The following is a 17,696-nucleotide window of genomic DNA, read 5'->3' as shown; positions in this document are numbered from 1 at the left end:
TGAAACCCAGATATTTTACTGGAGCAAAATCAAGTGTGCCTTTCTCCTATATTAATATTAGTGAACACTCACTAGGTACTTACTTAATTCTAAGCACCTTTCTAAGTATATTACTTGAATTTATTCACTGAACCCTCACAGAAACATTATGAAGCAGGTATGAGTTTTATCACATTTTATAGATCATGACACTGAGGCACAGAGAGTTTAAGTAACATGCCTAAGTCCACACAGTTAAGTGGAAGAGCTGGAACCCAAGAGACTGGGAGAGAAAAGCAGCAGGTATATGACTGTTCACAGAGATCATAAAAGAAGAGAGAGACACTAGAGAAAAAAAAGGGAGACCCTGAAAATACCAGCCCTTGCAAACTCCTGGTGGGAAAGAAAGATTATTGTTTCCTTATTCAACTTTACTCTCTTATAAGTGTCCAACCATTTGTGCACATTTTTGGTCACATAACTGACTTCTTTTCATGTTGGCAGAATAAGCCAAATCCTAAAAAAAAAAAAAAAGAGCCAGGTGTCCTATCAGGGATGTCAGGTCACTTGGAACTCTAGGGTATAAATACAGCCAAAGCCCTTTAAAGACTTGGCAAGGGGGAGAGGGTGGGAATGGATGAATGTAATACCACAAGCTAAGGCGAATGCAGGCTTGTGAATCTGGGCAAAGGCTGAGGAGTTATAAGTTCTAAGTTGGCTGATTTAACATATGTACAAAAGAGAAAGAATTGATGGAGTTACGTGAACACAGATTGAAATAAGAAAGAGGAACATAAAGAAAAAAATGGGCATCAGAGATCTTATCAAGGAAATATGTCGGAACCTTAGAAATGGTAGAGCAGCAGGAGGCAAGATGCAGGAATGGATGATGAATGGGATGCTAATCCAAGAAGGTAGGAACATAACAACCTGATGATCAAAAACATAACTAGTCTGACTTGACACTAAACTGGATAAATATTTCACTGATGCTCTTAATATTCCCTGCTTCCCAGCTAGAATTTTTCAGTATATGGGGTAGAGGTTGAATATAAAAGGAGTTGGTTTAGTGACCACATCTGCCAGGTTTAAAAGGAGCAAGGGACAAGGAACGAGATGGACCATTAGTCTGCATAATATGTCATTAGAACCATCCTTGGCTGTATGGCTTATTTCACTTAACAAATACATCATTAAAAGGGTCACCTTTCAGCCTGGAAATGACAGATTATTACCTTTCGGATCCCACCTCCCTGCTCTATGATCTCTCACTTGTTTCTAAAAATCTAGTGCTAACAGCAAAGGTGGAGATAAAATTCTTCTTTTTTTTATCTCTGACCTAGACTGTGGCCCAAGATCCTATTTAAAAAAAGAGTGTTCAAAATTATAATTATATTTTTTTATCCTGCCAAACAAAATTATGGGAATGCTCCATTTAGAATAAGTTAATTTGAATAGTAACAGATTCTATTACTATTTTACATGTCAAATATTTGAGAAAAAGTTAAATACTGACCTAAATGAGTTTTTCACAATGTATACTATTCATGTTTTTTGTTTTAATGAAATATGAGAAATTTGCAGCTGAAGACTTTATAATTATTTACAAGAAGTATATATATTATCACTGGAGAAAAATAAAGGGAAAAGCAACTTCAAGTAAACAAAAGATTAGAATAATTAAAGGAAGGTAATAGAATCTCAGCAGGAAGTGAATTGATACTTACCTCATTGAACTGAGTCTTTGCAGGTTCATTACCCCTTCTCATTGTGTGTGTGTGCACATGTGTGTGCTGGTCTGTGTGTGTATGTGCACATGTAGGTGTCCATGACACACATAAACAACATAGTTTTTACTAAACAGCAAAAGCACGGTAAAATTTTAGGGCTATAGTATTTATTAGACATTATCTAGTCCTCTGAGTATCTCATTTTGAGGACAATGTAACCCAGAAAGGTTAAATGACATACCTAAAATAAGGCAATTTGGAAGTGGCAAAAGGAACCAATTTTGGCAAAACTGTAGAATTTTCAAGGAAAAAACAAATAGAAACCAAAGAGATTAGGTGGTGGTTTATTAGGCTTTTTTGGGGGAAAATGCTATTGTTACCAATTCCTTTTCTTTGTCTTTAGTTATTATAGCTTAAATTTTTGAAAAAGGTAAAAAAGATGAAATAATTAAATATCAATAAAGTAAAAATTAATGAAATGAAACATGGTACATTTAGGGGGCTAATACTTCAATTTTGCATATGGAGAGTCAGCTACCAAATAGTTAATATTAGGCACAATATTTTTTTCCAGAAAGTATGAAAATGGTTTAAGACATTTATAGCAAAACCTTAAAGATACTGCTAAATTAGTAGTGGTTTAAAGAAAAGTCAATAAATGTGTTCGTCAATTCCAAGTGGCACTTACCACCCAGTGTTTGTAAATGTAATTGGACACAGAGAATGTAGTTTCTTGACTAACACAGAGCTTACTGGAAGAATAGTCTTTCAGCTATTCATAACTAATGGTAAAGTTTTGGTGATACAGAACTGGAACATTAGCAAGTGAGAAAAAGAAAATCTAATAGCATAAATTGCATAGAAGGACACAAGTAAAAGCTAGAGAAAAGCTGAAAAGAAATATTTAGCAACAGGAGTAGCTGAACATCAGAGAAAGATGAGAAGAGAGCAGACCTACTTTTACACAAGAGAGTCCCATCTCATTCTTCATGCTTTGGGCAACCTAACATGACAAGGAGTGAACAGCTCAGAGTAGCTTTTCCTTCCAGAGATGGAGTTTGGAAGGCATCAGTCTGGTCTTTTAGTTTGGTAGGCTCTCAGCCTAAGAGGATGCAAAATTCTAGATGGAAAAAAAAATGCAAAATGTGAAATTCTAGATGGAAAAATATATATATTAAGGTTAAAATATTTGAGCTGTCAAGCTGCAGGTTATCATTTCTAATTAAATTTATTCTTCTACAATCCATTTTCCTACAAGGAAATAACTAAGAGCACAGATATTGGGCCAGTGTTCACACCATATATGTGAAAATCTTGTTGATTCATTTAGCAAAACATTAACTGAGATACTACTATTTGCATGCAATTTCCTGGGTAATGGTGGCATAAAGGTGGATATTATCTGATCCCTGTCCTCAAGGAACTTATTTTCTGACATCAGAGAAGGCATGTACATAAATAATTGGAAAACAAAGTCAAAGGTGATAAACATCACGTGAGGGCGACAGACATATGCTCTTGTAGGTCATTCATTCAGCCATTCAACAGATATTTATTGCACACTTTTTACAAGGCAGGCACCTAGAAAGTGCTGGGGATACAGTGGAGAAAAATCTCTGTCTTCATGGAATACATGGCGTACTGAGAAACACAGACAATAAACAAATAAATACAGTGCATTAGGTTGTGGTAAATCCTTCAGAGTAAAACAAAGCAGTGAGGAAGAATGGGGGTGCTGCCAAGAATGGGGTTGGTATAGGTGAGATTTGCTATTTTAAGGATGGTGGTCGGATGAGAGAGAGAGGGAGAGAGAGAGAGAAACAGAGATAAAGATAGACAGTGAGAAAAGAGAGAGAGGCACTCAGAGAAGATACTTATACTTGCTGGATATGGAAATTGTCAAACTCAGATCCAAGATACGTTGAGAGGCCAAGAAGTCCAGGTGGAACCTGTGTTGAACCTTGCCCCTGCCTAAATGCTTTCGAATACCAAAACACAGACACACACATACACGTATGGGCATACATGCATACAAAATAGAAAAGCAAAGCATAAATACAGAATATTTAGAATAGAAAATATTTAATGGGTTGATGAAATAGAATGTGAATATCTCCTTCCACTGCTCGACCCCACCATGGGAGCAGGGCTATTGCCGTTTTGTAGCACCAGAAAGCCTAGATGAGAGCATTTTAACATGAAGAGTACTTTATGTCTTGCCTCCTCTGCTCTGTTACTTTGGGGAGTGTGAAACTGGTTCATGTCTAGTCACATGTTAGACTGCCTGAGGGGGCACTTTTACTGTAGAGAAACTTCTTTCAATAACATGCAATATATGATAATAATCTTTAGGGCAAGTAGAAGCAAGTCTTGAACAAGAAGTGATACTTTACTTTCAGCCCTTTGGCTCCCAACAACAGCAAAAGCATATGATGCATTCTCCATCATTTTGCTTTTGGTTTCTTTTGGTGATCTGTATCTGTGTCCTTTCTCTTTTTCTCTCTGACATGAAAGATTTCATACTGTAGTCTACACATGCAGGGCAAGAACTGTGTGGTGATTGCCAGCTGCAATAGCAGAGCAATTCAGGGAATTGAGGACGTTTTACTGAAGAATAAAGTCATGTAGACTGGCCCAGAAAGTGGCCTGAGTAGAAGCAAGAGACCTACCTTCAGGGGCATCCTTCTAGAGCAGGGATCAGCAAACTCCTTCTGTAAAAGGCCAGAGGGTAAATAGTTTAAGTATTGCAAGCCATATGGTCTTGTTCCTAACTACAAAACTCTGCTGCTGCAGCACTACAGCATTTAGAGACAATATGCGTAAATAAATATGGCTGTATTCCAATAAGGCTTTATTGTCAAAAACAGATGGTAGGCTGGATTGGGCCTGTGGGCTGTGGTTTCCTGAGCTCTGACCTAGAGCACCCTTGGCTGCTGTCCTAGTCCTGGCCATCAATGTGTCTTACAGCAGGTCCCTATCTAGTCCCCCTGTCTCCAGTTGACCTCTCACCATTCTGTCCTCCACACAGCTGCCAGAGGGATTTTCCTAAAACTCACATGAGATCATGTCATTTATCTGATTCAGTTCTTTAGTTCTTATGTCATATTGTGCATACCTGTCACTTGGCCATACCTGCTGACTCACAGTCTGGTTCAGTCTGGTTCCTCTGCTGTCCTGCTCAGACTAGGCTCCAACTCACACCTACTGTTGAAAGCTGACTCTACTAGAGCATCATTGGGGCCCCATTTTCCCCAACTCTATCTCAAATATGGCCAAAACATACGTGTTATCCCTCCCCATCAACACTGAGGCCTCTTGGGCAGAGGAGAATGAAACCTCCTTTATATCAATCAGGAACTTCCTTTACAGGGGTAGATCTAGTGAGGCAAGATCAGCTGTTTTAGGTCTTCCAGGATACTCTTTATTCTAACCCATAGTTTCACTGAGGTTTTCATGGTGCTTCTCCTAAATCCTAGACCTTGAGTAGTTTTACTTCACTACCCCTATCCACTGCTGCTCTTTTATCTTAAGGTTGCAACATTTGCTAAACCCACTACCACATCTTGCTCATTCCCATGTGTAAAGCATGAATTTAAAACAAATACATTTTTTAATACCTGCATTTGATCAGTACTCTAGTTACAGTCCTCCCAATCTTGCATTAAGATTTCAGAAAGTCTTAAACTCTCAAATAATGGGCTTGCTACCACTCCTAATTACTTACATGGATTGATACATTTATTTCAAGGAATTCTTTAAAAATAAGTACCATTACTGTTTTTTAGATAAGGAAGCTAAGGGCTGAAGTACCCTGTTTATGGTATTTGCTGAGGAATTGGAGTCCCTTGTCTTGACCATTTCATGATATCATTTATTTGGCTCTATCTCATATTCCAGTCAAAGTTACTCCAATTTGCTTTCTCTCTTGAGATGAAGCACTGAAGCCCTCTTAAAACTTCTCTATAGAGATACATATCCCTGCCTACTGTTGTCCAATGAATGTATAGTATGTATTCCTTCCATAACTGAGAGTTGGATCTTAAATGCCCTTTAAAATAGTAACAAGGGATTGGAAAGAATTTTGCAAACCCTAAAGATCTATATAAATGTTAGAGAAAAGTATTGTCTTTCAAAAATATGTATATTTTATGGAATAACACACAAACTCTATATATTACATATGTAGTATATATCATATTAACACATTATTGACCAGGGGATTTTTTTTTGTAGAAACTAAAGCCTGTAGCCATAATATGTCTCCGGGCAAAAATGTGGTAAAGAAAAGAAAAACTTAATTACTGGACTATGAACAAGAAAAAGGCATGGTATGCATTATTTGTTCTACACAATTTCCTCATTGCTGTGGAGTTTTAGCAGGAAACTTGTCTTTTACATGCATAGCCTTAATGATTTTCTGTTTACACCTCCGTAGGTAAATGGACAGTTAATCATTGTGTTTTCTGTCTTTGGTCTTTGTCTTTCTTAGAAGATATTGCTATATTCTGCAAAGGCTTGGCTATCAACCTTGCAACACCCTCCAGAAGGAGGATAAACTCAAAAAGGAATTCTTGATAACATAGTTTTGCCTAAGTAATGATAGCAGCTTACATTTATAAAACCTCTGTATCCCCACCAAACCATCTACATTTCTGTCGTTTTATCTGATCCTCACAATGGTGCCGTGAGGAGCATAGTGACAACTTCGTTGTCTACATTTACCCAGAAGAAGACTGACTGATGCTCAAAAGGGTTAAGGGACTGGCCTGTGCGTACTGATGAGGACCTCCTTATCGGTGTACCCAAGTGTTCTGACGTACAGTCTGTGAAAATGGGGTCTGGCCTATCTTTGCTTCTTGAAAAATACAGCCTACCCATACCCTTCAGGGCCTTATATGTACTCTTCCCGAAGAGGCTCCCACATTTGTAGATGTGTTGCTGAATCTGCTTTCCTCATCCTCTTACCTCATTTCACACACCGTTCACCCACTCAGTGGCCAATACTTACCCACTTGCTGTTCTCCTGATTCTAAGTTTCCAGGCTTCCAGTGTTTAAGCCTATTTGAATATGTCCTGCTAAGCTCTCCTTATTTCTAAATCTTAGTTCTTCCCAGAATGAACATTGATTCCAGACATAAATTTATTGGTAACCATCCCTTCATTTATCAATTGTTGGCAATCATTCCTCTTGGGCTTATTTTTTTTCTTCTCTCAGAGGTAGTCCATATGAGTACATTCTGACCCTACAGCTAGGCATGGACACCAGCCTGCCCCATATAATGAGTATGAAAACATTGCTAACGATAGCTAGGGAGTGTTAGCTCACACATTTATTTTATTTTGTACAGCATGGGTTTTAAGTGTCAAATATCTGAATCATTTTTTCTAGCCAGAGGTTAGGCCAAGCTCTAATTCCCTGGAGGCACATGGCTGACATTAGAAGTCTCATAAAACATTAAGGAAATGCCATATGCTGGGGAGGACACAGAGCCAAGAATATGATGGCATCAAAGGTTAGGAGGATTATAAATGCCCAAAGTAGGAAACTAATAGCTGAACCAGAAGTCAGAGAAAGCAAAAGTTAGGAAGACAGCCCAGAACAGCAAGTCCGTAATGGGAAGTCAAAGGTATAGGGAGGGATCTTTTGGGAAATTGCCAGAAATGGACCTTGCTAAAGGTAGCTGGTTTTGAAAAGGACTGAAGACCAGATGAGAACTAATGAGTATCACATCTCCTCGTTATACAGTGCCCCACATTGTACCTCATAGAAACCGCAGTCTTGGGTTTATTCCAAGATTATTAATTAATAATAAAGGAGAAATTACGTGAATGGAAATATATTAAAAACATGTCATCTCAAAATGTAAGCCTGGCAAATTAAAAATAGAATCCCGGCTTTGATGTTCACACACAAGTAAATCAATACATGTTAGATTTAAAGTACAAAATAGTTTACACTAGAAATAAAAACATAATATTTCTTAATAAGTCAACCTTTTTTTCTATTAGAAAATTTTTGTTTAGCTCACAAAAAAATGTATTGCGAGTCATGTACCATATTCTCAGTGTTTTCATCAATTTAAAATGTGTTGCTAGCAATGCATGTAAATGGCTTAAACATGAAAACCAAATGACATGATGATATATAGCTGTGCCTGCATTGTATACATCTTTTATGACATGTTTCTCTTGCTTTAACTCTCTATGGCGGTAAACATCAAGGAAAACTCTTTACTATTTCAACTTAACATAAATTAAAAGCAGACAAACTATTTGGAAAAAAACCGTCACCTATAATATGGTGCCAATGCATTATAATGGAAATTACACACATTACATGTTCAGGCATTCATTATAGAGTGTTTACACCAATGACTAAAAAATATATACAAGCTATATTACATTATAGCTATTTAATTTATGTCCTTTTTTATTTTTTGTGTTGGCTATACGAAATCATTCTTGCCTGACAACCATTACTTTTTCATGTCAGATTTCAGAAAAGCTAAGGCATCCAAAGAAGTGACCCATCATATTGTGAAAGGAATACCAAAAATCACCTACACTTTGCCTAGACCATGAATATTTACCAGGGTTAGAACTATAACTGGATCTACTTCAAAATTCTCTTAATTGGAACAAAAAGTCAAACTGACAAATAAGAAGCATAGCAATTGCTTCTACAGATAATAAGTGTTTTCAGAGGAACTGAGAAGAAGGTTTCAGAAGACCGTGAATATCCTAGCCTCTCTGTCTCAGATTGACTGAGAACAGTACAGTATAAAGAGTAGCTGAAAATAAAATGTTAGCTAAGGCTCCTAAAGGCAACTGTGGAGCACATAATGACATTAGTGAGCAGAGGCAGAGGTGCCAAACAAGGGGTGCATTGAAAGGTCTGTTCTGTAGAAAGCTATTTTTAGTAATGAATTCTTGAGAAAATACCCTCATGTATTATAGAATGTTTAGACAGTTTAATAGTTTTGTTGCTGTTGTTGTTGGAACTATTGCTTATTTTAGATTCCTTTTACTAATGACTAGTTATTAAGCCACATGTCTTATAAATATATGTAATTGGGTTAAGACACTAACAGTTGGGTTTGCATTCATGGCCAAAACATGCTCTGGAAGAAAAAAAAAAAAAAAGCCCAAGTAGTATGAACCACAGTTACTGAAATCCACAGCTCTCCCTGGTGCTGAAACCCTGTTTTAGAGGTCTTAGGGATTGATCCTGTTTTAGTGTGTTCTGCATGATAGGAAGAAGGTCATGGGAATATGCCAAAAACATTACAGCCTATATCCTAGAAGTTTGTATAAAGAAAAAATTTATCTTAAGTTTCTAACTCATTTTAAAAATAAGACATCTAAAATTCAGATTACTCAGGCTATGCTAGGAACTGTTTAGATGATTTCTGATATTCAGGGAAGAATATGGGTTGTTATGTTACTAAGGAAAGCACCATTGAATTTATAAAGGCAGAATAATGGTGATGATATATGTATTTATAAAAGAATAGACACTAGTCTACAGCACTCAGTAAAGGGTGGTGTTTACCCTGCTTACCCAAACTGGCCACAACAGTCTTTACTATGCATTTTAGAGGTTTCCACCCCTATATCATCCCTTGTCTTCATTTCACTTCCCTGGAGACAAAGAAACAGAAACATATTTTTTGTTTTTGATCAGGCTTGTAGTTCTGAACAGCTTCCACTGTTACCATGATTGACAGTGCATTCTAATATCAATTCACTTCTGGTCCATTGTATTTATTTATTTATTTGTTTGTTTATTTATTTATTGGCTCTGTTGGATCTTTATTGCGGCGCATGGGCTTTCTCTAGCTATGGCGAGTGGGGGCTACTCTTTTTTGTCGTGCGCGGGCTTCTCATTGCGGGGGCTTCTCTTGCTGTGGAGCATGGACTTTAGGTGTGCGGGCTCAGTAGTTGTGGCATGTGGGCTCAGTAGCTATGGCTTGCAGGCTCTAGAGCACAGGATCAGTAGTTGTGGCGCATGGGCTTTGTTGCTCTGCAGCATGTGGGATCTTCCCAGACCAGGACTCAAAGCGGTGTCCCCTGCATTGGCAGGAGGATTCTTAACTACTGCGCCACTAGGGAAGTCACTGGTCCATTGTTTTTCTCTCATTTCAGAATTCAATCTGGGGTCTTTGGTACACTGCTTAACATTCTTTTGTCAATTAAAACCTTGGTTTCCTACACAGACCAAAGTTTAGGTGGTTCCTCCTATGGCTGTGCTGTTTCAGATGAACAACCAGCCTGCTCTTCCCACCACCACTTACATAAATACCCAGCTTGGGTATTTTCCTTTACTCTAAGAATCGGAACCAGACAAGTGGGGTCCATAATTTCTAAATGCCTGCCTTAATTTATACATGGGATTATTAATTTAGCTATGCTTTTCAAAGGTAAAACAACACTCAGAATATTAGTTAAGTACCTGCAATGTACCAGGTACATAGAAAGCTTTATAGTAATTAATATAATCACATTCATAAGAGAGTGGTATTACCATGTCCATATTTGTAGCTGAGAAAACCAACTCTTAGGTGAAAATGGTTCAATAACTCAGCTAAGCTTGCCTATTATTGAATAGTAGAGCCAGAAAAAATTGTCTGTCTCCTCCAACACCATGATATTTAACTTCAAAGTGATTATCTGAAAAAATTGACTGAATCTATGCCAGTAAATGGACAGTGAACATTTTATCAATTGTAAACACACCCATACACACACACACGCACACACTCACGGAGAGAGGAAAATATACTTATCACTCATCTAGTGGTAAGTCTAGCCCTCAGCTGGGAGAAACTAGAATGGTGAGAATCTGGGTTTGATCCAAATATTCTTCTGCTCTGTGTCTCTAGTCTCTAAACTATCATGATTTGCCACATGATTTCATAGTGGCTCAGTTGCTTCATTAAAATAGACTCTAGAGCATAGTAGTTAGCAGTATAGCTCTAGGGTCTTATGGACCTATAGTTCATGTGCTACATGAATTTGGGAAAGTGATGTGGTATCTTTGTTTCATCACCCGTATTTGTAAGATGAAAAAAGCAACAGCTATTTCCTAAACTTACTATGAGGATTAAGTGAAGTATTATTTACAAGCTCTTATTTTCTGGCTTACAAGGAGCACTCATATGTATGTTATCATTGTACTATTTGTTGTTGCTATTATTTATCTGTAGTAGGACAGAAGGTGTCATTCTCTTTGTTAGCTGCTGAAAGATGAGTTTTCCTGGCAAATGTTTAATCCATTTAACTTTCCTTGCTTTAGCTATTTCTCTTTCCATTTGTTGTTTTACAAGTGCACACGCATACCAAAGGCATGGCTTTCCTCCAGCATGTGCTCTGAAAACAGCTTCTAGAGGTATTTGATGCTAAAAAGTCTCTATGATTGCCCAAGATAACTTTTGCAATTGTAGAAAGTTTGTAAATTATTTTGGCATAGGTAAAATGAAGAATGACTTTTGGGCTGTGTGCTATTTAGATATTTTACAATAGCACACTCTTACTTAAAAATTTCTCTGATAGCAGTTACTTGCTACATATTGTGTTCCATAAATCTAATCTCTGGTACCTGAGAGTTGAATTTCTATAATTTGGCTACCTTGTCCATACTCACTGGTGAGTTACATATTCACAATGAATCAACTAAAAGAGATGATTTCATCTAAACCCCTCATTAATTTAAAACAAGAGGAAACAGGGATCTTTGCTTCTGGCAATGGTGGGATAGGAGGTTTGTGACCAAATCTTCCATTGGTAATAACTAGAATACCTGATTTAATGTAAACAAGCTGTTTGAGGGAATCATAGACCTACCAAGGTAGCAAGAATGTGTCTGGATAATATCTGGAAGAGAAGAGATGCCCAGAGAAGTAAAACAAATATTTTGTACCACTCTTTTCCTTGAGCTGACTATGGGTGGTTAAGCCTGAAGAATTAAAAAAAAAAAAAAAGTTTCTATATACTTACAGGAATAAGAGAGTAAAAATTAAAGTTCAGGACTCCTAAGGAAGAGGGATGCTGTTAAGGGTAATCCAGATATAGATCATCCCTCATAAGGACTGAACCTTAGTTTTGAATCTTATCAGTCCCTGAATTGAGATGATTTTCTCTCATCTAGCTGTGTATCAGAGATAAAAGTAATTTCTTCCTTCAGAAAATAATATTGAGAGCTTCAACTTATCACTATAACAATAACTTTTACTAAGTAAGCACCTAGTAAAAAATAACCAGGCATAAAATTGAAAACCAGATTGGACCTAAGTTGAAAAGTTTTTTTAAAAGCAATAGAAACTGACTCATAGGAAACCAGATAATGGAGTTATTATTACCATCTTTAAGATGTTACTTGGTTAGTATATTCAAGTGATTACAAAAATAAGATTGAGAATTAGAATTTCATCACATAACTGGAAACTATTAAGAATCAAATAATCACCTTAAATTTATACTATATTATATGTCAGTTTTATCTCACTAAAGCTTAGGAAAATCAAATAAAATGAAGAACTGAATAATATAACTGAAAGAAACAACTAATGGATAGGATTAACATCATATCAGACATATCTCAAGTGCTAATTATTGTACCATAAGACATGTTGGAAATATAAATGTCAAAAACATGACTAGAAAAAAACAAAAAGAATAAACAAGAACAAACTTTTTGTTTAAATGATATTTGGAATATAGTGGAAATATCCATCATGTGATAAAAATGAGAGTGGAACTGAAGCAAAATTGAAGAGACAATTACTAACAAATTCCCAAACAGTAAGATTATAAAACAGCAGCAACAATCATAGATATAATCATAGTAAAACTGCTGAAATAAAAGAGACTATCTCAAAAGCAATCAGAAAAACAAAACCAAAAACATTATCTTCAAAGGAGCACAAATAAGTCTAACAGCTGACTTCTCAACAGAGGCAATGTGTGCCAGAGAAAAAAACAAAATGAAATTCGAAAGGATGGCAAGATAATAACTAAAAGAAAAATTCTGTATCAAGAAAAATTATCCTTCCCAAAATGCTGGTTGTAATAAAAAATATTTTTAAATTAAAAAAAACTGTAGAGAAAGAGATTTTTTTCAAAACACAGAACTGCACTAAAGAAAAGAGATGTTTTCAGACAGAATGATGCAATCTCTTGTGGTGGCTTAGAGATTTAAAAGATAATGAAGAACAATTGAAACGGTAAATGTGTAAATCTAAGAGTATGGTTAAAATGTAAATAAATCTAAAAGACTATTGATTATATAAAATAATAATAGATGCTTTGATATTTAAAATGAGACACAGATTACTTGAAAACAAGAATATATAACTTAGAATGATGAAGTGTCAAAGATCCTTGAATGCTGTAAGGAGTATCAATAGCTCTATTTCATTAGAGGTTAATACATCCTAGATACAATTTGTAATCTCTATGGTAAGCACCAAATGACACATGTAACCAGCAAGCTAAGGAAAGGAAAACATAGTTTAACAAAATTACTTTAAAAAGCAAAGAAGCTAAGATAAATAGACAAAAACAAACAGAAGGCATGAGACAAAAAGAAAGTAAATAAAATGAAAGGTCTATATATCTGTAGCTATATTGGTGACTGCATTAAATATAAATGGCCGTTTTCATTTAAATGAAAAGATGATACAGATTACTAGATTTAGAGGGGAAAAAAAGATATGTGCTCCTATAAAACGCACCTCAAAGTGAAATATAACACATAGATGATGAAAGTAAAATGATGAATAACAATATATCATTAACAATAGAGGAAATATTGAGAAATTGAACTATACTGATATTTGGAGCTTTTGTTCATCAAAGAACATCATTAAGATAATATAACTGTAAGTCACAAAGTGGATAATATATTTGACATACAACTAACTGCCAAAGAGTTTGCAACTGTATATAACCCTACAATATAAAAGAGAATTTCTACTCAATAGAAAAAATGGTGAGAAAATTGAACAGGTATTTTACTCACAAAAAATATATCCAAATGGCTGAAAAACATACATAGGTACTCGACAACCTTAGTCACCAGGAAATTAAAACTATCTTGGATATAATACCACAACATACACAATGGACAGGTGAAAATTAAAAAGACTGATACACTGCTGTTTAAAGTGTTTATTACTACAAACATTTTGGAACACTGTCATTATCTACTAAATTTAGAAAGATGGGTAGGTAAGTAGGTAGGTAGGTAGATGGATAGGTAGATGTTTTGCTAACTAGCATTCTACTCTTAAGTATATTCCATAACACACACACATGCTTCACACATTTGTGCACCAAAAGACATGTATAAGAATGTTCATAACAGCATCAACAAAAGAGTGGAAATAACTAAACTCTATCAACTGTATAACAAAATTAAATTACAAGATATTTATGCATTGGAACAGTATAGAACAGAAAAAACAAAACTAGTAAACTACTGTCTAACACAACAACAAGAATGAATATCTGAAACAAAATGTTGGAAAGAGGAAACCAGATTAAAAAGGTGCATAATGATAAATCCTTTATATAAAGATAAAAAAAGAGGCAAAATTAATCCATGGTGTTAGCAGTGAGAGTGATAGTTGCCTTTGAGAAAGAGGGAATGTATAGTGATTAAGGAATGAATAAGGGTGAGGGCTTGTAATATTCTAATTCTTAACCTAAGTGACAGTTATACGAGCTTGTTCTTTTTAAGATAATTCATAGAGCTGTACAATTATAAATTTTGCTTTGCTGTGTATTTGTGTTGCAGTCACAAAAATATTTAAAAAGTAACAGACCAAAAAGAACAGATCTTTTTTCAGGATTATTACTTTATAAGAAGAGCATACCTGATGTTTTCTCAAGTTCTCTTCCTCATAATTTTCCTCTTTTCAGATTTTTTTCTTTGTGAAAAATGAAGCCTATAATTTCACATAACAATTGCCAGTTAATGGATAGAGGTTGACCTTGCGGGCTTCATAATATGCATGTTGTATTTAGAATATGGAATCTCTTAGACTGCTTTACAGATGTGAACCTTGTACTTCAACTCAATTATGTATTCCCCTTTTCAACTATGAGCTCCTTTTTCAGCAGCTATGATGTTTTATTTAATATTTGCATTCTTAACCTTTAGCAAAGTGTCTGACATATCCTAATATAGTCAAGAAATGTTAAGAAATCATTCATTCTTTTAACATATATTTATTGAGAACCTTGCATGGACTGTGCACTATTCTACTATTCTTGATGTTGAGAGCAATGATCAGGATAGAACAGGCTACTATTCTCATGGATTGGTTGTAGGTAGCTATTTTTCCCTGAACCCACTATAGAGAGGCCATTTTTTCCCCATGGTGCATTGCTGAAATCCTGAAGCTCAAAAGAAAAAATAAGAAATTCCCAAGGGATTCCCAGTAAATACCTCCCCTCCAAGGCCATTTTGAAATGGACAACATTACCTAGAGGATCTAAGAGGCATCATTATCTGATTTAGAAGTGTTCCTGGCTGGAGGCCTGATATGAAAAAGAAATCTCTATAGCTAATTAGAGAGTTCCTTCCAGGCCAAAGTTATTAAGAACCATAGCCTCAGCCTTCAACCTCTTATGGTTCCAGGAAGACAACCCTAGTATTTCTGTAACATAGACCATCTCAAGTCATGTGTGTCACGATGTATAGAAGGGGATGGGACCATGACCGCTGGTGGTGGTGGTAGTTCACAAGATTCACATTTCAGCATTAAATCACTACCATGAGAGTGGGCGATAAACTGAGAGCTGGTGAAAAACAGAGCTGAGTGATACCCTGTTCAGAAATGTAAAAATGTTACCTTGCTGTACAAAACAAAATGCTCAGTCTCTGACAACTCTTACTGATGCAACAATTAAATCTGTTCTATAGGAAAGATTGAGAAAGCTGTCTATTAAATTTTGAAAGCCCCCCAAAATATTTCTTTATCCAAAAGTAACTGTTATAGCCAATTGGCATGCCTGAAAACCACTCTTAGAGTCACTTCTCAGAGTTTTTTTTTTCTTAATCCTTCTTATAAAATGTAAATACTCTTGGAAGAATCAACAATACCTCATTCACATGATAAAGTGAATGGCTCATATGATTTTATATTTTAAGATGGCCATATTGGCCACCTGTGGAGTGCAAAGGAGAATAGTGGAGGGCTCCCCAGAGTGTGGCATAGGAGAAAAGGCTGTGGTTTTGGTATCAGGGAGGCCTGAGTTTAAATCCTGGCTCTGAGGAGTTCCTAAGTGGTGCAGTAGTTAAGAATCTGCCTGCCAATGCAGGGGACACGGGTTCTATCCCTGCTCCAGGAAGATCCCACATGCTGTGGAGCAACTGAGCCCATGTGCCACAACTATAGAGCCTGCGCTCTAGAGCCCATGAGCCACAACTATTTTTTTTTTTTTTTTTAGAATTTTATAATATACATTAGACATTTATGCAAAAGATATTCCATTTTTCAGAGAGGTCTCCCCATTTCCCTGTCTTATTCTATCTCCCTCAGAGCAATAAACAGTAATTACTCCTCTCGTAGATAAGCTGCTCCACTGAGTTGGACAGTGATTACATCCTTACGTTTCAAGTCACTATCACCTCCAAAAACTACCTGTCATTTCATTGCAGGGTCACTGCACTGTTCACAGTAAAATTATACTCCTCAAATTTGAAGAGCGTGAATAGAAGCTAGAGGCCCAAGGATTTTTAGGTACTGATTTAGTAACAGTGTCTACTGGCACAGACCTTCTATTTATTCATATTTTTAAAACTGCAATAAAAGCAATCAATTAGCTACTTTAATGAAAAAGGAACCCAGGAATGAGGTCATTAAATATCTACATATATTTTAAGTACAAATACCAGGTTATTTCCTGATTAGTGTCAGGTAAATATCTAAACTATCTAACCCAAATTCTGGTCTCGGGAAAAAGATCAGAGACAATTACAAAGAAGGTGCTTCATATTATCAGGTCCGTTTTTAAAACAATGAGATCCTTCGGAACAGTCACTTTAGTCTTTCTTTTTATCAGAGATTTCTGTTGATCCTCTTGTTGGTAATCCATTTATGTCTGCACCCTTATAGTCTACTTTGCCTTTGTTTTTATCATTGGATTCTCGTATGGCTTTCCTAGGCCACATGGGACTAACAAAGGGGGATATCAGAGGGTATATATATATGGCTCCAGGAACTTTTTGTAGACTCCAGAGCAGAACCGGAATGATGATGCAGGGAATGCACACCATTGTCCCAGGCCTGGGATCCTGAGCTGCAGCCTCCAAGCCCCAGTGGCGATGTGCACCGAGCCACAACTATTGAGCCTGTGTGCCACAACAACTGAAGCCCACGAGCCTAGAGCCTGTGCTCCTCAACAAGGGAAGCCACCTCAATGAGGAGCCCACACACCACAATGAAGAGTAGCCCCCACTCACCACAACTAGAGAGAGCCCATGCACAGCAATGAAGACCCAATGCAGCCAATAAATAAATAAATAAATTTATTAAAAACATAAGTAAAAATAAATCCTGGCTCTGAAACATTTTGGTTATGTGATGTTGAACAGACTATATGATCACTCTGAACCTTAAGGTTGTATGAAAAGAGTGACAAAATACTTTCTTTGTGAAGTTTTTATGAGGAGCAAGTTAACATATATAGCATTATACCTAATAAAATGCTTGGCACCGAATAGTTCCCTAGTATAGGTAACTGCTTGTCTTGAAGAGAGGGGAAAGTATAAAAAATGAAATGGCATGTTTCTGGAGAAAAGTATAACCATTTTAAAGCATGAGTTACTGTGCTCTCGTAAATGCCTTCAGGAGATGGAGGAAATTGTGTATCAATAGAATTCTAAATAGATATTGTCTCAGGAGATGTTACAGATATTAAAGAAGGCAAAACAACAAAAAAATGGAGAAAGGTTAAGCAATCTGTTGGTAAATTAATGTT

General features: G+C 36.3%; 1 protein-coding gene across 1 annotated transcript; it reads right to left on the bottom strand.

Annotated features, from left to right (window-relative positions):
* Positions 1-16,709: 16,709 nt before the first annotated feature.
* On the bottom strand, positions 16,710-16,992 carry LOC130857858 (UPF0729 protein C18orf32 homolog). The gene has a single exon (XM_057743708.1). The coding sequence runs from the start codon at positions 16,990-16,992 to the stop codon at positions 16,759-16,761; it is 234 nt and encodes a 77-aa protein (XP_057599691.1). The 3' UTR covers positions 16,710-16,758.
* Between the last annotated feature and the right edge of the window lie 704 nt (positions 16,993-17,696).

This window comes from Hippopotamus amphibius, chromosome 7 (genome assembly GCF_030028045.1).
Source record: "Hippopotamus amphibius kiboko isolate mHipAmp2 chromosome 7, mHipAmp2.hap2, whole genome shotgun sequence".
NCBI classification, from domain to species: domain Eukaryota; kingdom Metazoa; phylum Chordata; class Mammalia; order Artiodactyla; family Hippopotamidae; genus Hippopotamus; species Hippopotamus amphibius.
The sequence above is the reverse complement of the archived record's forward strand: the minus strand, read 5'-3'. Positions and strand labels throughout refer to the sequence as shown.